The 25137-nt window shown below is 49.5% G+C and overlaps 1 protein-coding gene across 5 annotated transcripts in view; it reads left to right on the top strand.

The window, feature by feature from the left end:
* tanc1b (tetratricopeptide repeat, ankyrin repeat and coiled-coil containing 1b) overlaps positions 1–25137 on the top strand; it is a 117843-nt gene that overhangs the window by 66784 nt on the left and 25922 nt on the right. For all 5 annotated transcript variants that reach the window (XM_079732176.1, XM_079732175.1, XM_079732174.1 and 2 more), the window contains 4 exons: positions 13322–13444; positions 15295–15576; positions 16279–16481; positions 23352–23583. In XM_079732176.1, coding sequence (XP_079588302.1) covers positions 13322–13444; positions 15295–15576; positions 16279–16481; positions 23352–23583 — 840 coding nt within the window. The remainder of the gene's footprint in view (positions 1–13321; positions 13445–15294; positions 15577–16278; positions 16482–23351; positions 23584–25137) is intronic.

Raw genomic sequence — 25137 nt, 5'->3', positions numbered from 1 at the left:
GGAGGGGAGGGGCTGAAGGGAGAGGGAGACGGAGAGGAGGGAGAGGAGAGGCTGAAGGGAGAGGGAGAGGAGGGAGAGGAGAGGCTGAAGGGAGAGGGAGAGGAGGGAGAGGAGAGGCTGAAGGGAGAGGGAGACGGAGAGGAGAGGAGAGGCTGAAGGGAGAGGGAGAGGAGGGAGAGGAGAGGCTGAAGGGAGAGGGAGACAGAGGCTGAAGGGAGAGGGAGAGGAGAGGCTGAAGGGAGAGGGAGACAGAGGCTGAAGGGAGAGGGAGAGGATGAAGGGAGAGGGAGACAGAGAGGGGGAGACGGAAGGGTCAAGGGAGAGGGAAACGGAGGCTGAAGGGAGAGAGAGAGGCTGAAGGGAGAGGGAGATGGAGGATGAAGAGGAGAGTAAGACGAAGAGGCTGAGGAGGAGAGGAAGAGGGAGGGGTTGAAGGGAGAGGGAGACAGAAGCTGAAGGGCGAGGGAGAGGATGAAAGGGAGAGGGAGACAGAGAGGGGGAGACGGAAGGGCCAAGGGAGAGGGAAACGGAGGCTGAAGGGAGAGAGAGAGGCTGAAGGGAGAGGGAGAGGATGAAGGGAGAGGGAGACAGAGAGGGGGAGACGGAAGGGCCAAGGGAGAGGGAAACGGAGGCTGAAGAGGAGAGTAAGACGAAGAGGCTGAGGAGGAGAGGGAGAGGGAGGGGCTGAAGGGAGAGGGAGACAGAGGCTGAAGGGCGAGGGAGAGGATGAAAGGGAGAGGGAGACAGAGAGGGGGAGACGGAAGGGCCAAGGGAGAGGGAAACGGAGGCTGAAGAGGAGAGTAAGACGAAGAGGCTGAGGAGGAGAGGGAGAGGGAGGGGCTGAAGGGAGAGGGAGACAGAGGCTGAAGGGCGAGGGAGAGGATGAAAGGGAGAGGGAGACAGAGAGGGGGAGACGGAAGGGCCAAGGGAGAGGGAAACGGAGGCTGAAGGGAGAGGGCGACGGAGAGGACGAAGAGGAGAGGCTGAAGGCAGAGGGAGACGGAGAGGAGGAAGAGGAGAGTAAGACGAAGAGGCTGGGGAAAAGAGGGAGAGGGAGGGGCTGAAGGGAGAGGGAGGGAGGCTGAAGAGAGAGAGAGACGGAGCGGTGGAAGGCACGGGCCGACACGTCCATAAAGTGTTCAGCAGGCACGCTCGGCCTCGCAGCGGGGCCATTAGGATCGGCGGGAGGCCGGGGCAGATGGAGACGGAAGGAGAGGTTATTGAGAGCGAGGAAGGGGCCGGCTGGTTGTTTTTGGGGACGGGGGGCCGGGGGGAGTATGGGGGGGGGTTTGAGTGTGCGCTGTGTGTTCCGCAGCTGTTGTGTGGCGTGCCTTCGACGCGTCACGTCAGACTAAAGGACGAGCCGCTGCGTGACCGATCCGTTCTGCATTCCTGCCTTAAAACAGTCCTGCTCTTCTCGAACCACTACGCTCCCCCCCCCGCCCCCCACCTCAGCTGTCTTAGGGTCCCCAACTCTTTCTTTCTTTACCGCTACATTCCCTTTCTCCTTCTGACCTCTCTCTCTCTCTCTCTCTCTCTCTCTCTCTCTCTCTCTCTCTCTCTCTCTCTCTCTCTCTCTCCCCATGACTGTCTGTCTCTCTCTCTCTCTCTCTCTCTCTCTCTCTCTCTCTCTCTCTCTCTCTCTGGCTGGTTCAGTGATTGACCGTGGCCCTATTTCCTTAAGTCCCCCTGGTCCAGGCAGCTCCTTTTAGACTCAGACCCCTGAATATGAGCCTAAAGCAGGGAGCTGAGGTTGTCTATCCTCCTGTGGCAGTGAGCCTGGCTGGTTAGATAGACGCTATACATATTTATGTATTGACAATGTCTTACCTGAGGGTAAGTCAGACACAATTCCATTCATACAACTGCCGGTGGATTTTCTGGCACGCACTCACTACCGGGTTTCTTTTCAGATTTGTTTTTGGAAAGCTACCCCCGTCTCAAACAGCTGTGTTCTTAATGTAGCAGAGCCCTGCTTAAACACGACGTCAATCATCCAAAGGCCGTTTTTTTAGGCATGCCGGCGAAAACACTGAAGGGAGAAGAAGGAAGATTTGCAAGAGTAGCGAGTCAGAGAGCAAGGCACAGGCTGAGAGAGAAGAGCGTTAGGGGAGGGGGAGCTGGAGAGATGGGTGCCAGGAACGAGGACCTTGATTTCATTTTGAGCTTTATCTCGCTGAAGTCAGAGGTGGCTGGTAATATTTAATGCCAAGTCTCTTCGCGTTAGCCTCAGAAGCTCTATATTATTACACCTCCCTCCCAGCCTAAACGCTCCCTCCATGTTAAGCAGGGGGAGAAGGTGTGCCCGCGTTACATGATGCGGGGGCGGCGGCGTCGACTTCTGACAAACCGTAGTAGAGCCGTTCTCCTGATACAGCTGGGAATCAGGAGTGTGTTGTGATTGATGTAAGAGCTCCCCCGATAACAGAGCTTCAGAGGATAATGCATGCAGAGAGCGAGCCCAGCCTCTCCCATTATTGGCACACGTTATGTATCTTCTCAGAAAGCGGGCTTACGCGAATGTAACCCCCCTCCCCCCCATCCCACCGACGGGTTATCAAGCGGAGCCGTATAGCCGTCTTATAGCTCAGTGTGCACAGCAGCGTCTTCACAGCATAGTTTACTGCTGGTTTGCACCTTAATCCTTCAGGGTGTCTGGCTACCCGGAGCCTGGTTATTTACACTAATTAACACAAGTTACTACCAGGTGATTTACCATTAACTACCTGGTTATGACTGGCTGATTTACCATAAACTAGCTGGTTGCTAATGGTTTATAACCATTAACTACCTGGTTATGACTGGGTGGTTTACCATAAACTAGCTGGTTACTATTGGTTTATTAACCATTAACTACCTGGTTATGACTGGGTGATTTGCCATAAACTAGCTGGTTACTAATGGTTTATTAACCATTAATTACCTAGTTACTGCTTGGCGATTTACCATTAACTGCCCGTTTGCGGCCTAGTGATTAACCATCAACTACATTGGTTTGGGGACGTGTTGGTGTATAAGCAGCAGTGTGTATATGCCTTGGTGCGCATGTGCATGTGCATGTGTGTGTGTGTGTGTGTGTGTGTGTGTGCTCCTAGAGGTTGTGGGATGATGTCATAGTTATGCAGCGTTGCCCTCTGGGTCCTGCAGGATCCACACCTCAGACGCGGCGCTGAGGGAGGACAGAGAGGGCATGAAAACAGCCCTCCAGCCCATCTGCTGCTGGCCACTGCAGCACGCAGGCACCAGGGGCCGCGGGCATGAGTTCATGTGCTCATGTGTTCATGTGTTCATGTGTCTAACCAACACGCCTCAGGACCAGTACTGTCAGAAGAGAGCAATATGTTGCCGGTTTTGTATGGCCGGTATCTATTTCCATCTATCTAGGTATCTGTCTTTCTCTTTCTCTTTCTCTCTCTCTCTTTCTCTTTCTCTTTCTCTTTCTCTTTCTCTTTCTCTCTTTCTCTTTCTTTCTCTTATTCTTTCTCTCTCTCTCTCTCTCTCTCTCTCTCTCTCTCTCTCTCTCTCTAGCTATCCATCTCTCTATCTCTCTGTCTCTCTGTCTCTCTTTATCCATCTCTCTCTCCCTATATATTCTTGGACTACAGATATAGCCCATATTCCTCCTCCTCAGCTCCATAGATTGGACCGTCCTCGTCTTTTTCTTCTCTGTTTCGGATCTCCTGACTCGGAGAGGGCAGTACAGAGGAAAGAGGCCTCTGGGAACCCCTGGCAGATATATGGATTCATATCGAGAACTAAATGAGGCTGAATAACGTGAGCCTTGGCCCAGGGCGGTCAATAGAGTCAGACTAAGTGTGTTTCAGAGTGAGTGTGTGTGTGTGTGTGTGTGTTTGGGTATAGGAAGACAGGTAATCTCAGAGAGATGCATGTGTGTGTGGTGTGTGTGTGTGTGTGTACGTGTGTGTGTGTGTATGTGTATGAAGATAGGTAATGTCTGAGAGATGTGTGTGTGTGTGTGTGTGTGTGTGTGTGTGTGTGTGTGTGTGTGTGTGTGTGTGTGTGTGTATGCATGAAGACAGGTAATATCTGAGAGATTTGTGTGTATGCGTGTGTGTGAGTGTGTTTGATTGTATTGTTGAGTCCCAGTGTTGAAAATCCGATGGATCAGAATCCCTCACTGGGTTGAACTCCTGGGGCGTTTTAAATGGCTATGGCCTGCAGGGGTTGGCCTTGACCAATCATAATAGTTGTTTATTCTGAGGGGAAAAGTCAAATCGTGCTTATTCATTCTCCTTGATTTCATGCCTGTTCTCCGGCAGAGACTCCATTTGTGCCCACACCGCACATTCGTCCCATCAATCAACCGTTTGAAGAATGAATCCATTACAAAATGTTCCCAGCTCTTCATCTTTCCTCTACTATTGCTGGCACTGGATCTGATCCGATGCGACAAACCCCTCCCAGCACCTGTGTAGATGCTTAAAGGAGAAGATGATGCATTTTTTCAAAGATACTCCATCATACATCCAGCTTGCCACTGTGTGGTGTTATCATAAAGATTCACTAGCATGACTCCCCTTCACAGTGAGTGAAGTTGTCATAGTGCAGTTTAACAAGCACTTATTGTGCCGTGTAATGAGGACTTATAGTACAGTACACTAAGGACTTAGTGCTGTATGATAAGTACTTCATGTCTACTTTGTAGGTGGTGGTGCGCACCTGTCTCACATCCGTCAACAACTGTGTCGCTGGGCCTCCGACATTCCAGCACCATGTATGTGGAATGTCCATATGTTGCTCAGATGTGTCTTTCACACTACTGTGGGTCTCTCTCTCTCATGTACACACACACACTCACACTCATACACACACACAGTCACGTCTTATGAAGGACTTGGCTGCTGTGTCTCAAGCAGCTCTGCATTAAGCCGGCATCTGCGCTGGCTACTTCCACCGATGTTGACACACCACCTGTCACAGGAGGGGCTTGAAAGGAATTGGAAATCTGGCAACCCATTATTATTACCAATGCCTAATGTTGTGGTGTTGACGTTGACAACAGCATCTGCCTTCAATGCTGCATCGCAAAGCTGGCGGGATGCCAGCACCTGACCATTGCAGATTTGGCCTATCGATCGCCAAACCAGCGAGTGGCGTGCAGGGGGAGTGAGGACAAAACGAAGTACCGCGGGTGAACTCCTAACTTTCATTACTTTGTTCACTGAGTCCCTCTCTTAGATTTCCATTCTCATCCCACTGCTGTCACATTCCATTGCGTGTTGTTAACCACAGAGTGCAAAAAAACACAGCAGAGATTGCACGGTCACACCAGAACATTCAGTGATCACAACGTTCTTTTTACACTAACAGTTACCCACTGCTGACACTTATGTCGGCGTCCGTCTTCAGAACGAGCTCAGAGGAACTCAAAGGACCAATCAGCTCTCGCGGGCGAGGGGTCGGTTCGTGAAGAACATGGAGCGCCACAGTTTATCGAATAAAAATAACTACAGAGGCCCAAAGGAAATGTGTCGCAATCTGCAGAGCAATCCATTTTTTTATTTTTTACCAGACTGAATAATGATAAAGATAAGCAGAAATCTGCACGTGGGCCTCTCCTCTGAGGAGAATATCTTCTTGCTCGACTCCTCGCCGTATTTGGCAAGAGCGGAGAGGGCTTAGTTCTTTAATCTGATTGGCTGGGGTGTTTTGAACAACATAAGATTCCGACCACATCTGAAGATCAATGGTCCCCCAACTGAGGCGGGACTGATGTTCAAACTGGATGGTGTCCCGCTGTGAGGCGGGACACCTCGACATGAGGACCTTTATTCTCTGTATATTCTAAGAATAGGCGTCTGCTTACATCAAGGACTGATGCAGAGTTACCCCTTCTCCTCCCCCTCCTCCTCCTCCTCCTCCTCCTCCTCCTTCTCCTAGCTTAACCCCCCATTTAACACACCCAGAGTGCTTTGCCTTTCCTCACAGTCCACTGCTACGGCTAACTTAAACAGAACAATGTTAGCTGCTTCTCATCGCACCTTTTCAGCACAAGGACACCATTGTTAATTTAGCCCCAGTCGGGATGGTTTTCTCAGTGCAAACACCATGTCTCCCGTTCCTTGACCGGACGAAAGAGGCATTATGTTTGACACAAGTCCAGGGAAGGCAGCGATAGCCAAAATGTAAATGTTATCGCTGCATTTAAAGTGGGGATTCGCTGTGGAATGAATACCAACGTATGAGCAGGAGAGGAACACATTTTCTATCAGGACTTGGCTCTTATCTGGGCCCTGTGCTGTCGGAGATGATATACAGGATGCTGTGACTGTTTTCTGCCTGGCTGCCATAAATCACTCCTGTTAAAACATCTTCTTCAAACAAGGGCTTTTGACGACCGCTCCATTTTTTCTTTGAAAAACAACGTCAAAAGGCTGCGTGTGCGTCCCCCCTCCTTTGCTGTCCCCCTTGCTGTTTTCAGATACTACTTTTGGCTTTTCCCTTCAAGCCATTTGAGTACGAGATAACAAAGGTTTGTGGAGAGAGGGTCACATTATGTGCGGCCACTGGAATTCTGGTGCCTGAAATCCAAGCGTGAACTGCTAGTGGTTCCTCAGACAGATTGAGTTAGGTCCATTATGATTGCAAGTATTGGTTCTGTCAGGCTTTCTACTGGTTGGTGATACCTGATGGTGAGAACCAGTGCTTTGATGCGTCCCCATCGTCTTCTGACTTTTCTGCCTGATAACCACTTTGTCAGGGTTATTTATGGGCGAACATTGGTTTCTCTGCCAACGTTCAGGGGCTGGCTGCAAGGTAAGGCGTTTCCTCAACACCTGAGTCGTAAAACTCAGAGGTGAGGTCACCTCTCCACCTGGTTCTCAGGGAAATAGGTGGAGTTACTACTCAGCAATGGGCAAGTGTTTCACCGATTTGTAGGCCAAAGAAAAGACTGCATCATCTATTTGAAATACTGGATGAGAGAGAGGGGAGAGAGAAAGAGAGAGAGAGAGCGAGAGAGAGAGAGAGAAAGCGAGAGAGGGAGATACTACGAAAAGACTGGTTTATAATGTGTGTGTTAACCTTCTCTGTGAGACAATACTGTCTGCTGTAATTACTGGCTTTCATAAAAACCCAGTTTTTGCAGGCGCACCCGCCTGATTGTGTTTTTGTCTCTGGGAGCATATGTCATCTATTGAGTCTCATCTTGTCTTTGGGTGTGTGTGACGAAACCGTTCGACTCTAGCCCGGAGAACAAAATAAGAGGCCGTGATTGACAGCTCGGCGCCATTCATCCACGAGGCTCTCTGGAAAGGTTGCGTAGATACCGGCCATTCTCTGAGAGTTGTCAGTGCCTGAAGGTCACAGCAGGAGTGTGATAAAGATTCCTGCAGAGAGATCGATCCTCTCCTCTATATTTGAGGGAACAGAAGTTGTCGAGAAGCAGCCAAGAGCTCTGCGTCTGGGGCAGAGTGTGCCCGCTATCTGCTGTCTGTCGCCGCTTGCCATCTGGCTGAGATTGACGGACAGCACCTCGCACCCCACAGTGTAAGATATCCTGTATTCAGGAGCCACGAATCTGCTCCCGGCAGAAATATCTCAGCGCTCCTCTTCGTCAACCAGATGACGTGACTTTACTGTATAGGATAGACGGTGTTGCTAATGGTGTTGTCTTCATTTAGCCTTGATGTTATCATAGCAGCGTGTCTAGTCTAGTTCTCCCAGCCTCCAGCGCCGTGGCTTGGCTGGTTGAGGATGGTTTAGAAGCTGTTCTGTTTGCTGCCATGTCCTGCAGGGTCTCACCGCCGCCAACTCAAAGATTAGAACGTAACCTAAAGCCCTTCACGAACCCCTGCTGGTCCCTGCTGAGAGGCATAGGAGGACATTGGGGGAGGAGGTAGGAGAAGAATGGAGGAGCAAACCGGAGGAAGAAGGAGATGGAGATATGAGTTGGTAGGAGAAGATTGTGGGAGGAGGGAGGAGGGCGTAGGAGGAGATGGGAGGAGGTAGGAGGAGCTGGAGGAGGTAGGAGGAGATAGGAGGGTATAGGAGAAGGTAGGAGGGGATGGGAGAAGGTAGGAGGAAATATGACGAGATATGCATTTCAGTGATTAACGTTGCGTTTGATTTGTTTCCACTGTGGAAAACGTACAAACTTTTGTGACACAAATCTCCCGTGTGGTGTAATTAGGGTTTTGCAGACTTGCTAGGGCTTACATTATACCGTCCAGACAGGCTGTGCTTGCAGATGTGACATTTGGAGCTTCTCTCTACGCAATAACATTTTCTAATGTGCAACAAAGACTACTTTGCTTTGGTTGTTTTGAATGGCTTTTAAGATGAAACATATAAGTGGAAGTACATCCACGTTCAGTCACGTTCAGTCCCAGCAAATAGCCCCCACATCATTTGAGAATTAGAGAATGCTCTTAACATTTGATTTTCTCTAAGCAAGCCTCCAGGTGTTCGCTTTTTAAACAGTAATTATCTTTGTTTGCTCTCTCCGTTCTAAATCTTTTTTGGCATATTAATTTTCAATTCAAAACTCTGTGAATGTGTACAAATAACCGAGCTCCGAGCTGAGCACCTCTCCTTACCTTGCGTTACCGTGGCAACCTGCCCATTGTGCATGCAGGCCAACCAGATTCTGAGGTTGTGTTTGCCAGCCAGGCGACGGTGACAGACTGAGTCGGTCTGGGAGGGAGTCGTTACGTCGGGAACAGGAGCAGGTGGTGGCAGGAGCGTTTAGTTTTTTTGCACAGCATTCGTTTGCTGTGATCAACTCTCTATCTGCAATGCAGCCTCACATCAGAGATCCCTTCACACTGAGGAGCTCTAAACTTATTTTAGGGAGACATGGATCAGAACCTCTTCTGGACTGCTAGAGCAGTTTGTACTGCAGAGCAGCTTCACCGTCTGACCTGGCTGCAGACCCACCCAGATGTAGGCGGATGTGGTGTACCGTGAGCTTGTATGGCTATGGTCTTCAGAGCAGCCTCACCGAGTCTGACCTGGCTGCAGACCAACCCAGCTGTAGGCTGGTGTACCTTGAGCTGGTATGGCTCTGGTCCTCAGAGCGAATGTGGCCGTTCTATAACGGCTGTATCTAATGTCAGCATTTTGAGCGGTCTGACCAGTGTGTAACAGCTGTATCCAATGACTGCAATGGAACAGTATCAACGATGGGTTGAAGTTTACGATGAGGTTTACTGGAGTTGCGGCGATGGAAAGTGGAGTATGACACGGAGATGATGTCAGCAAGCTAAATCCTGTGTGTGCGTGTGGGTGCGTGTGTGTTTGTGTGTGTATGAGTGTGTGTGTGTGTGTGTGTGTTTGCGCCTGTGTGTGTGTGTGTGTGTGTGTGTGTGAGTGTGCTTGCGCCTGTGTGTAACACATCCACACACACACACTCATACACATATGATATGTGTACGAGTGTGTGTGTGTGTTTGCGCCTGTGTGTGTTTGTGTGCGCGTGCGTATGAGGTTGTGCATGTGTTTGCGCTTGTGTGTGTGTGTGTGTGTGTGTGTGTTTGCACTTATGTTTGTGTGCGTGTATAAGTGTTTTTGCGCCTGTGTGTGTTTGTGTGCGTGTGTATGAGTGTGTGTGGGTGTTTGCGACTGTGTGTGTGTGTGCGTATGTGTGTATGAGTGTGTTTGCGCCTGTGTGTGTTTGTGTGCGTGTGACTGTTTGCGCGCCTGTGTGTGTGTTTGCGTGTGTTTGTTTGCACGCCTGTTTGTGTGTGTTTTGCACGCCTCTCTCCCTGCCTGCTTTACCAAAGCCCCGGCTGCGGTAAAGCAGGCAGGCAGAGAGGCGTGGTCAGGCCCTTGGAGCGGAGGCATAAGACCCCCCCGCCACTCCATCACGGGAGACGCAGAACAGAGGAATTCAAAGGGCAGACCTGCCAAAGAGGAAGAGAGAAATATTTTCATCAGAACACAATGTGCCACGTGTGCAGCTTCAAAGTCACGCAAGCTGCGAGGTATCATATTAAAGCAGTATCTGGGAGACGGCGAGCTGGGAGGGGATTGACTGGTGAGGAGAGAGAGAGGGAGGTGGAGAAAGGTAGAGAGAGGTAGGGGAGGGGGAGGGGAGAGAGGTAGATAGGATGGTGGAGAATAGAGGGGGGGAGGGGATTCAGGTAGAGAGGATGGCGGAGAATGGGGAGGGGAGAGAGGTAAGGAGGAGGGGGATAGGATGGGGAGAATAGTGGGGGAGAGGGGAGAGAGGTAGAGAGTATAGAGGTAGATGGGAGAGGAGGGGGAGAGAGAGGGGGAGATGACATGGAAGCACCCTGTGGGGAAGCTTTGGAATAAACGTGGTTTGTGAAAGAAGCGAGAAAGATCCCTCAAAGTGTTTGCATGTTGTGTTTTGGAAGGGGGAAGTTGCTGCTGCAGGGGGAAGGCGTTGTGAAGAGAGAAAGGCTGCCTATCTAAGGCTCCAGTGAGTGATCTGTATCCGTAGCATTGATCTCATAGGGTCCCTCTTGGCTGTCTGACGTGCAGCGGTGACCTTTTAGGTTATGCACAGTAACCCATCTGTTTCAGAAAGTTTTCCGAATCTGAAGTTGAGTCTGAGTGATTCCTTGTTGCATAGAGTTATTCATGGAGGAATCTTTTTGTCTCTCTCCTTGAATGTCTGAATCGAGCACTATGAGCAAAACTGAATAACTGCATGTGATTCATGTTTTAAGTCCTAATTTCCTCTCAGTCTGAAACACTCTCTCACGCCCCCTCTGTTCATAATGAGGAACAACATGAAGCCCAACACATAGCATGGAGACACTCTGTCTGTCAGTCTGTCTGTCCCTCCCTTTATCCATCTGTCTCTCTCTCTTAATCCCTCTCTATTTTACTCTCTCGCTCTCTCTCATCTTCTCTCTCACCCTCTCTCTTTTATCTCTCCCTGTCCCTCTCTCTCTCCCTCTTTTCATCCATCTGTCTCCTTCTCCCTTCATCTCCATCTCACTCTTACTCCCTCTCATTCTCTCTCTCGGTCTGTCTCTCTCCATCTCTCTCTCATCTCAGAGGGAGTATCATTGATTTCTGCTTTCTGGCCGCCCAGCTAACAGCCGCTCCAAAGACACCACAATCTCTCCCTTTTCCATTTTCCTTTTCCCTCAGCCTCCCTTCAATATGCAACAAGCTTTCCAAAATGTATGTGTGTGTGGGTCTTTGTGTGTTTTTGTGGTTATGTGTGTGTGTATCTATCTGTGTTCGGCTGTGTGAGTGTGGTGGGTGTGGGTGTGTGAGCTATCTGTATGTGGCTGTGTGTGTGTGTGGCTGTGTGTGTGTTTGTGCGTGCGTGCGTGCGTGCGTGCGTGCGTGCGTGCGTGCGTGCGTGCGTGCGTGCGTGCGTGCGTGTGTGCGTGCGTGCGTGGCTGTGGGTTGGTGTGGGTGTGGGTAAGCTATCTGTTAGTAGCTGTGTGTGTGTGTGTGTGTCTGTCTGTCTCCGTGTGTGTGTGTGTGTGTCTGTCTCCGCGTGTGTGTGTGTGTGTCTGTCTGTCTATGTGTGCGTATGTGTGTGTGAGTGCCTTCATGTAGATGTGTTGGATGTGTCAGCAGCAGGCCAGTGACCCCCCCCCCTGCCGTCAGACCCCAGGTGATGCTGCCAGTGTGCCTCAGTGCCCCCCCCCCCCCCCCCCCACTGAGCCTGTTCAGCACGGGGGGATTCAGCACAGATCCAGATCCAGGGCCACACTGGGCTTTCTCCAGCACCCTAACCCCTGCTGGGCTGACCGTCTGCCTGCCTGCTTAGCTGTCTGCCTGCCTTACTGCCTGCCTACCTCCCTGCCTGCCTGCCTACCACTCTGCCTCTCGGCCTGCCTTACCTCTCTGCCTGTCTGCCTGCCTGTCTGTCCTCCTGCCTGCGTCCCCTGTCCTCCATCCTGGGAGATCAGGCAGGGGGGGGTCTGGACAACAGCTGCTCTGCCACGGGGCTCCGGTCCTGGGCCTGAGCTGCCGGCCTCAGCCCCTGGTGCTAAGAGGATACGAGGGTGATGGTGGCTTGTTCTGGAGTGCTCTGCACCTGGGCTGAGTGTGTGAGTGCGAGTGTGCGTGTGTCTTTCTAAGTAGGGGAGTTTATTTTTGTGTTGATGGTGGGGATGAGGAAGAGGAGGAGAGGGATGGGGGAAGAGAAAGGAAGAAGCACCCTCGACGGTTCGGCTGAGCTCAAAGTGTAAAGGCGTGTTGATTCTCCTCTTCATCAGGGAGAGCCGGTCTCCATGGTGATGGTATTGTTGTCTCTCTATGTACCTCTAGACACCTCTCTATAAACTTTTTATACGGCTATATGCTTTTACATTCCTCTCTATATCTCTAAATACACCTCTATATACCTCTGTATCTCTTTTTATACCTCTAAATACCTTTTTTTCTATATATCTCTCTATAGCTCTATATACCTCTATACCTCTATATATCTCTCTTTACCCCTCTATATACCTCTATATGCCTTTTTCTATCCATCTATATATGCCTCTCTGTATACCTCTAAATATACCTCGCTATACCTCTCTGACCCCTCTTTCTCTACCTCCATAAACCTTTTTCCATCCATCTCTATGTGCCTCTCTCTGTATACATCTTGAATGCTGTTAAGTGTCTTACTGATGAATTCTAGCCTTGTTCCCACTTGTGCCTTTTTAGAGGGTTATTACGTGGTCTGTTTACAGTGTTTTTCTGTTTGCCGTTAATATAACACCACTTCAATACTAAGCAGTCGGCGGCTCAGTTCCAAGAACTAATTGATTCTAACTAATAATTTCTCGGCTCCAAACCGAGAGAACAAACTGATAATACTCATAACTTAGGTTCTGCTTTGTCTTCACAGGTGGTTTCTTAAATCAATGTTTTTATTGACGTCTTAGGATTTCTAGGTATTATAAGAAACCAATGTTCTTGTCTGGCCAGCTGATTGTCTGGTTAGATCCTCTGAAGAGGAAACAGTCATTTTATTTGTATCCGTGTCTGTTCTAGGCCCGGACAAAGTGCCAATGCTCGCAAGAACCGCATCACCTCTGGTCCTACGATGTCGTCGGTTTGCATGGAGGGGTTGGGATGGTCATTCTCCTGGTTTGGGTGGTGCTGCCATCTATACTACATAATATCGCTATGTATCTTCTGCTCAACCAATGACTCCGAATCCGCTCCTCACTTTTCGTCCTTAATATCTACGATTGAGTTTTATATGCGAAATCGTGTGTTGTCAAGACACGTGTCATTAAGGAGCAGGCAGGGGTCAGGCGTTTGGCACAAGGGGACCGTCAGGTTAGGCTGTGGACATTGAGGATGAAACCCAAAACACCACGATACCATCCCTCCACTCATCCTCCTGCTCTCTCTCTCTCTCTCTCTCCAGCCACCAGCTCCACCAAACTGGAGGACCTGAATTTCCTGGACGAGCAGCGCAACGCCCCCTTGCGGACCTCCATCCGCCTGCCCTGGCACAACACGGGGGGGCGCCCCCCCCAGGACGCCAAAGGTAGCCCCTCATTTACATAACGCCGTTCTGTGATGACGAGCAACGCCGGAGCCGCGGGGAGCTAGCTGTGAAACGCGCGTGTGCGGCTGTGTTGCACTCCAATCGTGGGTGATCGGTTCCCGGCCGAAGCGCGGCGTCTCAAATCGTTGTCGATTTTTTTTCCGGTTGTGATTTTGTTGTGTCCGTCCCGCCTTTTACAATCTCAGCTCCGGGAAATTGTGTTTAGCGGAGAGCCGCTGGGAGACAGGTAGAGGAGGCGGCAGCATGGCGACCACAGGGTTGATGAGCTGGACCATCCTCTGGTTTATCTGCTCACATACAGCTGGAGAGCCGTTCTCGCCCCCCAACCAGACTAGAGCCAATCCGAATTCGGAGCCGTTATAACGTTTCCAATAAAGAAAAAACTAACGCTGCAATTACTTTGAATTGAGTTATTTAGTAATAATCTGTGTAAAATTACATTTGAAAAATACAATCGTGCCTAATGCTCTCTTAAGTCGTTTTCTACAAGCCTCCGGGCCCACTGAAGGGAATCCCACAGAGTCGCCGCTGAATGGGAACATGAATAATTAAATGTAAACGCATTAGGAACTCAAACTCTTTAACCCTATTCGTTCCTCCCGGCTCGTCGAGGAGCGCTAGGTCGTCAGCATGGTGTTAGCATGGTGTTAGCATGGTGTTAGCATGGTGTTAGCATGGTCTAAGTCTTCCCCCGGGGATGTCAACAAGACTTAGCTCAAGTTATCCCTAGCAGTATTTTTTCCCTCTATTTTAATAGTAAGCAGACGTTTTTGTTGCAGTACAAAAGTCTGCATCTCGCATCCCATGGAAATATGTAAATTAATAAGTGGAAAGAGCCGAATCAGTTACGGTTTAATAGGACATGAGCGAGTGGGTTTAATGAAGGGGAGAGTTCTCCATCCAAACCCTGTATTTCACTTTGTCTGATTCCACACTTTGGAGATTTTCTATAATTCTGGTCCATAGCATGTATCAGACTACTAGAACAATACACGGCCCAGTGTTTGGACTGACCCAGGAATTTGTCAGTCTGGAAGGTGATCTTATTTGATGCTTTTAAACGGAAAAGTCTTGCATTTAATTTGTTTGTGTGTTATTAATTGGCCCGTTTATAAGATAGTTTATATTAGTACTGACATGTCCACCATTGCCGGGAAAAAGCAGAAAAGAATCCACCCCAGGAATGATGTATTCCCATCACTGTGTGGAAGAATAGCAAATAAACAATCCTATCATCTAAACGGGAACATTCAGTATGAATAGCACGTCTGGGTGAATCCGCTCAATGAATGAAATAACCTCCCAACAATCAGACACGGCAATATGTTCCACAGATGATACTATTTCCCATTGAAGTAAAGTCCCGTTTAAAAACAAAATGTTTTCGGGATTACCAGTTTAATCAGCCGAGACAACCTTATAACCCCTTTTCGTTTCTGCTCGTCTCTGCCCCCTTCGAAATGTAATCAAGCAAACGATCAGCCGAGCAGCCCTGGCATTGTGACAAGAAAGAGAATACGTACAAAAAGGAAAGAAAAAAGGAGGCAAGCTTGGGTTTGTCTAGACACAGCTTCAAAGTTCCTAGCCCGAGGGCTGTCGAGTGTTGTGTACTTATTGCATCATCTCGTCGGCGGGCTCATCCGTCAGAAAACAGGTGAAACGCGGAGCTCTGAACGATGCGGGGAAGAAGACTAATGACGAGCCTTCGTAAGAGAGCCGGGAACTTATTCCAATCCGTATACATGTCAACGATGTCTTCAGCATTCTGTCATGTTGAGACGCATCAATCGCCGGCAGTGTGTCATCGATGCCCTCTGATGTTTTCGCAGTCCGCCTGGCGCCCTATAAGCCCGCCGACATCATGCTGAAGCCGCTGCTGTTCGAGGTGCCCAGCATCACCATGGACTCTGTGTTCGTGGGCCGCGATTGGCTGTTCCAGCAGCTGGAGGACCTCCTGAAGGCCGGGGGCGGCTCGGAGGGCCGCGGTGCCGTGGTGGTCGGCAGCGTGGGCTACGGCAAGACGGCCATCGTCTCGCGCCTGGTGGCGCTGAGCTGCCACGGGGGACGCATGAGACAGATCGCCTCCAACAGCCCCTCGGCCTCACCCAAGAGTACGCTCTCTCCCTCTCTCGCTCTCTTTCTCTTTATGTCTCTCTTTCTCTTTATCTCTCTCTTTCTGTCTTTCTCTCTCTATCTCTCTCTCTCGTTCTGTCTTGCTCTCTCTCTCTCTCTCTCTCTCTTTTTTTTTCTCTTTCTCTCTTTCTGTCTTTCTCTCTCCCTCCCTTTGTCTCTCTCTCTCTCTCTCTCCCTATCTCTCTCCCTCTCTCTCTATCTCTTTCTGTCTCTCTCTTTCTCCCTCTCTCTCTCTCGCTCTCTCTCTCGCCCTCTCTCTCTATATCTCTCTCTCTATCTCTCTCTGTCTCTCTCCCCCTCATCAAATATAAGTATGAATCATAAAAATGTTCTGCCTCGTTATTATTACCCATCTATGGTATCACTTCACTACAAACGCGCCTGTTAATATTTAACATAATGCTGAGGGACTGTAAGAAATAACACCTCATCCATCTGAGCGGGGGACAGTGCATTAAGAGCAGCGCGGTGATTAAAGGGTGCGCCCCTATCTGGGTCACCTGATGCTAGTCATCTGCTCCTCACTCTCCCCCCTCCATGAGCTCCCTCTCACAGTTCCTCCTCTCGTCAGTGCCGGGTTCCCCCCGGGATGAACGCCCTGAGGAGAGGAGCTCACCAGCCACGCGCTGCTTATCTACGTCTCCGTCTCTCTGTCTGTCTCTTAGGCGGAGGAGGAGGAGGAGGAGGAGGAGGAGGAGGAGGAGGAGGAGGTGGAGGAGACGCCGGCCCCGGCACCGAGCTCCCCCTCAGCCAGCCGCCGCAGCCCACCCCTCCGCCCAGCGCGACCAACACCCTGAGGAACCCCGCCGGCGCCACCAGCTGCCCCGGGACCCCTGAGGTCCAGAGACACAAGGAGGAGGCCGTCAAACGCCTGGCCGCCAAGGTAGGACCCTCTCGCTGGAGGAAGACCGTAAAGATACAGAAAGATAAAGATAAAGAAACCCGGACAGCCGTAAACATGAGGAGTCTAATTAGATGACAGTTGTTTCGCGGGTATGGTTCCATTCACATGGCCCTGAACCCCCTGCTCTGAGTCTCGTCTAGCTACACTATCCTCAGCAGTCAGAAGTCTTGTTTAAAACTGAGCCGACCCGTATTCGTCCCATTGACCCGGTAGATCCTCGCTCGTCAGTTACAGGATGGGGTGGCAGGCCTCTGTCAGCCTCACCATCTTGTGGGGATAAAGTACTGTTTTTTATTATCGTTCACGGTCATTTCCCTCCACCGTGCACGTCCCACCTCTCAAATCCACATCCATAAGCCGGCATCGCAGCTGTTTCCACCAGCCCCTCCCCCTCCCCCCAACCCACCACCTCACACATCAGCGCTGTGTTCTCGGTATCGATGAGATGCATTGCAGGCTGAGACACCTGGCGCGGTGATTCATGGACGTTTGTGTTCATTCCTCCTGCCTGAGTGGTCTGAGTTGTGGGCGAGCACAGAGAGATTCAATCAAACAACCTCCTCAAGTAGAACTCTCAAAGCGATGTTTTGTTTCGTATGACTGGTGCTTGTGTATGTATTGTTCTGTGTGCCTTGTTGTCCTGTATTTCTACTTGTATGGATGTTGTGTATGTCCTGTTGTTGTGAATGTCTTGTTGTTGTGTATGTTTTTTTGTGTATGTCTTGCTCTGTGTGTGTTGTTCTGTCTGTTTAGTTGTTGTGTGTGTCTTGTTGTTCTGTGAGTCTTGTTCTGTGTGTCTTGGTCTGTATGTCTCTGTATATCTGGTTGGATGCATGTTTCTGCTATAGTGGTTGAACTGGCCACATTTGAAGTTGTGGGCGGGCTGTACTGGGGTCAGGACAGTCTAGTGCTCAGGGCTTGAGACTCCCAGCCGAATGCTCTGGCTTTAAACCCCAATTGTCCACAATCGACCTGAAAGTATCCTTGAGCAAGATGCCTCACTCCTTAATTATCTCAAATTAATTAATTTAAGCCTCTGCCAAAAGGCTGTATAGTGTCTAGAGAGATGAGATAAACATTTAATATTTGTTTATTCCATTCTCCAGTGTGCTACTGTGGCCCAGTCCCTCTCTCTCCTGTCCTTCGGTCAGTACCTCTCTCTCCTGTCCTTCTATATCCTTCCCCTCAGTCCCATACTGTGATACATTATCATCTCCTTCCTTCAGTCCCATACTGTGATACATTATCATCTCCTTCCTTCAGTCCCATACTGTGATACATTATCATCTCCTTCCCTTCAGTCAGTCTCTCTCTCTTGTCCTTCAGTCCCATACTGTGGTACATTATCGTCTCCTTCCTTCAGTCCCATACTGTGGTACATTATCATCTCCTTCCCTTCAGTCAGTCTCTTTCCCTCTCTTGTCCTTCAGTCCCATACTATGATAGATTGTCATCTACTTTCCTCAGTCCCATACTGTGGTACATTCTCTCTCTCGGCTGTCCTTCAGCCCAACAGCGTTCTCTCACAGCGAGGCGAATCACTCTCCACGCAGGGCCAAGACTCCCGTGAGACCCTTCTCTTTGTTGCCAAGGTAACGGTGCCACAGAAAGACCTGAGCCAGAGTCATTTGTTCAGTATTTCAATCAATATGGAGCATAATGTGTAGTCATAACCTGTGACGCGAGCACCACATACTCCTATTCTCACCCGTTCTCTTTCTCCGGCTTTGCTTTTCTCTCCCCATTATCGTTTTCGGCGGCCGCATGCCTAATAAGGTGCTGCTAATTGCTGAATAAGCAGCTATAGAAAGTTCCGGTTGCTGGGGTTTAGGGTCTTTTGTGCGGTTCCCTGTAGTGCATTATTTGAACATTTGTTTTGCTGGGTTGATTACAATTCTTTCTGTCTTAAAAATCCCAAACTGAAAGAGTTCTGCGAAAAAGGGGCTTTGTAATGAGCTATCGTTTGCTAGCGACGGTATCATTTAGTGAAAGAAAATGTCATCCAACTGATACATTTCATAGCTCAGCGGCATATAGGCTGCCAATTTAAGTGCTCCTATTATTATGATGATGATGATGATACGCCTGGTTTCGAAGAAAGTTATAATTAACTGTACCGTAGCATCACAAGCTCTTGTACACATTTGTCTTGGAATGAAAGGGTCCTTGGTTGAACCTGCTCGTCCCTGTCTCTATACAAACCGTTTTGTTCAGCAGTGCGATGGCTCACTGCGACTGCTCGCTTCTCAACAGCGAAATGCTGCGAGCGACAAACACAGGCTGTATCCGCCACTGGAGAACGCTTGAGTTTATGTGGCAGACGGGGGGGGGGGGGGGGGGGGGCTCTCTGCCACCCAAGCGCGTCTAAACGTCTCTGAAAACCAAGCAGTATCCCTTAAGCCAATTGTTTGCGCAGAAGTCCCTGCCGTGGGCTATCTCCCAGGTCTCTGTGATGTGTGAATAACTGATGTTCCACCGAGCGCCTCCTGTCAAACGTAAGGGAGACGGCGGTCTCTCCTCACCGCCGCTATGAAATGAACCCCCTGAGCCATTCCACACGCCGAGTGGAGTGCAGTACTGCCCACTGGGGCGATGTCCGGAAGCTGCTGTTCCACCGCTATTGTGTACTGAGTAACTTCACAGACATCTGAATCCAGAGTGGCTGTTCTTTTTATTGTTTTAGTTCTGGATACATGCCGTTAATGAGAAGGTCGGGCGTAGTGGGCGATAATGTGATTAGCCGTTACAGGCCGTTTTGAAAATCTGCCTCTTCTGACATCATAGCTGGGCGTGTCCAACAAGATGACGTGGTGATATCAGAAGAGGCATATTTTCAAAACGGCTTGTAACGGCTAATCACACTCACACCTGGTGGTATAATATGTCACCTTTAAGTGACCTTAATTAAGGCCCCTGTGTTATCAAGCCTTACTGTGTTAAGGTGCCAAATGAGGACATATGACAGATGACATATGATGACAGAACATGTTGTGCTCGAGACCAGTGTTCCTCAAACCATGCATCGGGCACAGCACTGTGCTGGCTGGGCAGCAGGCCAGCCAATGGATGTATTACATTATTGACTGTTCTAACCCACGCATCGCGTTGCGTGATCTGGGCGCTAAATGCTGATCCATCAGACCACGGTATTTGCAGTCAACAAATCCCGTTAGAAATCACTCTGAAAACTGATTGAACCACCCACAACTCATTGAACACTGACAGCCCCTTCATTTTGACATTTAATGGGCTGTAGGTACGATTTTAGGGCTCTTATTCGAGCGTCATTTGTTTGAAATGCCAGAGCAATCCATCAGCCGTTAGTTAGGGAAATGTAACTCCGCCTCAGTACGAGACAATTTCGATTTCTGACTCCTCCCGGGTGGTCACTGCTCTGTCCAATCAGACCATCTCCACCCTGATTGGATCAGATAATCCATCTTGCCTTCCAATCACAGGTGCGTGAAACACAACAGCTCTCAACGGGGGAGATATGTAGGGAGGGAGGGCGCAGAGTTTTTTTCGGTTGTTTGGTTTCTAAATGTTGCTTCTTCTCTTTTCCTGCTCTCCTCACAACTCGAGTGCTGCAGTGCTGCAGCTGCAATGTGAATCTAGCTGTTAGGGTTCTGTATGTTCAGGGTTATTTAGGTAGAGCTAAGTGGGCCCCAAATGCTAAGGTTTAAACACTACTGGACTCCGGATGAACAGTTTTAGAAAGGCCGGTCTAAACAACATCTAGTAAGGAAGACTGAATTCAAATGATGCTAATGTCCAGCATTACTTGGGCATAGCTGGTAGCCACTGCCTGCGCTTACGCTTGTTACTAGTGTGTCTCCCACTTTCAGATGATTGCATGACCGCGCAGCGACACATAACGGTTTACAAGGACAAACATGTCTCCAGTGAAGGGGAAGCATTGTGTTAGTGAATCATAAAAAATCTGCACATGCTTTTGTTAAACTTATTATAAAAATGGTTATGACCACTCCCAATTGATCAAATTCAATACTGGTTTTGTCATATTTTTCCGGCTCCGTCCTGCTGCTACTGGAACGGGGTATTTGAATATTATATCGATCGAGAAAAAGCTTTCCAATGAAAGTAGTGTCAAGGACCGAGGGATTCAGAAGTGTCTCCCAGCTAATGTAAAAGCACAGCAATGGCTAAGCCTCTATTTGTTTCTTAAGTGTCCTAACTGAGTTCTTTATCTGGATTTATCCTTCCCCACCTACACACAGTGAACCATGTCTTCAATGCCATCGGATATGTAAGAAAACAAGGTTGCAGCGGATCAAGTTATTTTTTAAGATTCATTAGACGCAGTGGTTTTTATACTTCTTACAAAAACTGGCCAAAGAAAATAGAAAATAGAACTGAGAGAGTGAGACAGAGAGTTGTAGAGAAGAGAGCAAGAATTAGAGAACACAGAATCTGCATTAAAGCTGGGGTAGTTAAGACTCTCTTATGCTATTCCGCATAAGAGAGCAGATTCAAAGAAGAAACCTCTCCCTCTCTGCTCTCTCTCTCCCTCCCTCTCTGCTCTCTCTCTCCCTCCCCATGTTTTTCCTCCATTTACAAGTGCTGAAATTCACTCACCTGCTGTTTAAATGCAAGGTGGATTGACCCGAACCAAAATGGGAAGAGATGCCCTGATTGTTCAGAAATGAAGCGGGCCCGGTATCAAATCATTGGTCTCCTTATAGAGGCAGGCACAGTTTTCCAAGACAGATAATCTTACAGAGTCTTTCACTCAATAATAGCTGGCGGATGGCCTTGGCATTTCTAACAAATTACACTGAAATAATAGCTCTTAGATCTTACCTACAGCACCTACAGTGCCAAAAGGTCACAGTGAGTAATTAGTGAAAAGTTATTGTAAAAGATATTGTACCACACAAGATGTGTGGTACAAGAGGTCACCTGTCCGGCTATGTCGACGTGAGGTGTCCACACGCCCTATACCGATGGAGCACCATGTTGACCTGCCGTCACCTGCTGCTCCTTCTGCTGCTGTGAGCCCGGGAACGGTGTCAGCTCCTGCAGGTGGAATGTAATTAGAACAGAGTCAACCCTCCCTGTGGGAACCCCTCCTCACCCTCCAGCTTCCTCTCCCTCCTCATTTTCTTCCTTCTCTTTCTGCTCTCACTCCTCCTCCACTTCCAGCTTCTTCCTCTTCCTCTTCCTCCTCCTCCTTCTCCTCCTCTTTCTCTCCCTCCTTCTCCTCCTCTTCCTCTCCCTCCTCCTCCTTCTCCTCCTCTTCCTCCTACTCATCTTCCAGCCTCCTCCTCTTTCTCCTCCTCCTCCTTCTCCTATCCCTCCTTCTTCTCCTCCTCTTCCTCCTCTTCCTCTTTCTGCCTCCTCTTCTTCCTCCTGCTCCTCCCCCTCCTTCTCTCCCTCCTCTTCTTCCTCCCCTCTCTTCCCCTCCTCACCAAGGTCGATCATTTCCCTCCTCTTATTCCATGTCACATCCGTTCCTTCTCCACCTACTCCTCCCGCTCTCCTCTTCCTCCTCCTCCTTACCATTGTCCTTTCCCTTTGTCTCCCCCTCCTCCTCCTCCTCCTCCTCCTCCTCCTCCTCCCACCTCTGAATCAGACGTCCGTGAAGCCGGTCTGCAGCAGCTTCTCCTTCAGGGGCATCCGGCTTTCAGAGCAGCCTGCCTTGGGGACGGCAGGCTGCTCTCCCACCATAGGTTATTTAAGGTCTGCGCAGAGAGAGAGAGAGAGAGAGAGAGAGAGAGAGAGAGAGAGAGAGAGAGAGAGGGAGAGGGTTTGATATAGATCATAGAGAAAGGGATAGGGGGGAAAGCAGAGCTTTGAGACAGAAGATTCCTCACATGGTTGTGGAGGTGAAATGGGTTCTGCTGAGTTCCTTTCTTCCTCCACAAACGAGGCCATCTCCCATTTGATGTTGTGCTCTGTAGCGCCGGCCGAGAAGGAGGGCAGAGGGGCTTAGTTTGTTGTTGGTTTAGTGTGTGTACCCGCCGACTGCATCATATCAAACACAGATAAGGCGCCGTGCTATTGGCCTCTGTAATGCTTTGAGGTCCTGCCATCACACACACACTCTTGTCAAGGTTTTGCATCGGTTCATCTTTGTAGGTTTGATGCAAATAATTGAAGGGATAGTGTGGAGTTGATGGAGTAGATTCTCATCCTTTATTTAGAGGTCTTGGCCCTAGCAACTGATTACTCTAGTTGATACACAGGTGTACAGGTGTGATTCAGCTGCAGTGTGTACAATGTAAGGGTTTATATGGATTATATGAACCCTTGAAGACCCACCTGTATGGTGTTTTGGATGTCCTTGCATCCAAGAAGCCTAAACCCTACTTGCTCATGAATCATGTACACTACAGGCCACTCTGGGTAAAGGAGCCTTCTGAACTGACTTGATGTTGACTCTACTTTGCATTTTTTTGAAAATACGTTCCGTAATGATTCAGTATGGTGAGCCTTACCCATGACCTTTCGTCTGACCTTCCCCCTGACTTTTCCCCTGCCTTCACCCTTGACCTCTCCTTTGACCTGACCCCTGTTCTTTCTCCTGACCTTTCCTCTGACCTTTCCTTCTCTGACCTTTCCCCTAACCTGGCCCCTGACCTCTGACCTTTCCCCTTACCTTTCACCTGACCTTACCCCCTGATCTTTGACCTTTCCTCCTTTGACCTTTCCCCTTACCTTTCATCTGACCTTACCCCCTGATCTTTGACCTTTCCTCCTTTGACCTTTCCCCTGACCTTTCCCCTGACCTGGCGCCTGACCTCTGACCTTTCCCCTTACCTTTCATCTGACCTTACCCCCTGATCTTTGACCTCTCCCCTAACCCTTCCCTCTCCCCCCTTTGTCCAGGTGGTGGCCTACCACTACTGCCAGGCGGACAACACCTACACCTGCCTGGTGCCGGAGTTCGTCCACAGCGTGGCGGCGCTGCTGTGCCGCGCCCACCAGCTGACGGCGTACCGCGAGCTGCTGCTGAAGGAGCCCCAGCTGCAAAGCCTGCTCAGCCTGCGCTCCTGCGTCCAGGATCCCCAGGCCGCCTTCAGGAGGGGGGTGCTGGAGCCGCTGTCCGCCCTCCGCAGAGGTGAAGCCCTCCCACGGCTCAGCCAGCCCCCCTGTTAGAGCTCAGCCATTTGGGGAAAAGGATGGGATTGCGATTATTTCGACCAATTTTGCGATTGCGATTTAAAGTCCCTTATGTTGTGTGTTATTCACCATGCAAGCAATTAATCATTCTACACTCTGACCAACACAACATTGGAAGCAGTCAACGTATAAACTGCTTTCCTTCAGCCCTACCCACTACCCCCCACTAGCCCATACACCCCCTTCTGGGTAGATCAGATACGGTTATGTTTTAAATCTTTCGATTTTTTAGACGATGGGATAAAGTTATGTCTCGGCCAGTGTGCAAAAATGTATCATATATCTTATATATTTTATATTTCTTATATATTTATATATTCAGCGTTCCGTACAAGAGCTGCAGACGGTGGAACAACTTTATAAATAAACCCTTGTCGCGGGTTATGACCAAGCGTTTAGCAGAGCGATTTGAGCTTAGATAAAGTGTGTGAGGTCAGTATCCCAGTGTTCATGTTAAGCCTACGCTCTTGTCCCTGGCGAGCGAGGATCTCAGGGTTCCTGAGTACACAGTTATGCTCCGACGGAATTTATGCGTTCGTATTTGAGCATGAGTCATAATACTCAATAGCTCTATTCTCCTGAGGGCAACCGCAGTTTATTTCCTTCTGTAAAACAAGAACCAACCACATTGATTACAAATGCTAACACCCAAAGAACCGGATATACAGCTTATCGGCGGGATTTCAAACGGTATGAACGCTGAATGATAATGAGGTATAGGGAACGGAAAATATATTGACCAAAGAATTTTGCTGCCGGCGAACCGAAATATCCTCTAGGATGCGCCCTCGAGATCACAGGAAACTCAATTCACTTCTTTGCACACACGATCAATAAGGCCCAAATTGGCTGGACGTAGAGGGGGGATGTGTCCGTTCGCCTTGCGGCCTCGTCCGCCCGCCCCTAGCGTTCAATAGATCCACAAGAAACGTGACGTGTTGCCGGGGATGACGCAGTACATATCTCTCAAACACCCTCGCCCTCCACACCAGCATACCCAAGACAGCCAATCAGATCTCTCGGATGAAGTACTCCCCATAAAGGCAGCTGGACCTTGAGTCGTTTGTATCTTCAATAGCTGTAGAGAGATTCGACCAGATTGCAGTACTTAGATATCTGCGACGGAAAGTGTCTGTGTGGTTCTTGGTCGGGGCTTTAAATGTTCTGTGATGAGTTTTAATGAGAAAAGCTAGGAGCACACAGGGGGGTGGTGGGGGCTGCGGAACCGGCCGCTGTAAAGTGGGGCAGGTCCCCACAGCGCCGCAGCAGAGGTGGCGGTGGAGGGAGAAGCTTCCGGTGGCTTCATAACGGCCCGCTGCACGGCGGCCACAGTGCTCTCCTGGTTCATTGGGATTTCATTGCCATCGAATGAGGAAACGATGCGAGTGCCCGGCTACTCTTCTAGCTGCGTTCACCGGAGATTGAATGGTCCCTACAATGTAATAACAATTACCTCCACTTCCTTTGTGGAATTGATTCAGGGGACTTGGAC

The sequence above is a fragment of the Pollachius pollachius genome (assembly GCF_949987615.1).
Source record: "Pollachius pollachius genome assembly, chromosome: 3".
Taxonomy (NCBI): domain Eukaryota; kingdom Metazoa; phylum Chordata; class Actinopteri; order Gadiformes; family Gadidae; genus Pollachius; species Pollachius pollachius.
Note: the sequence above shows the minus strand (reverse complement) of the source record. Positions and strands in the feature narration are given on the sequence as shown.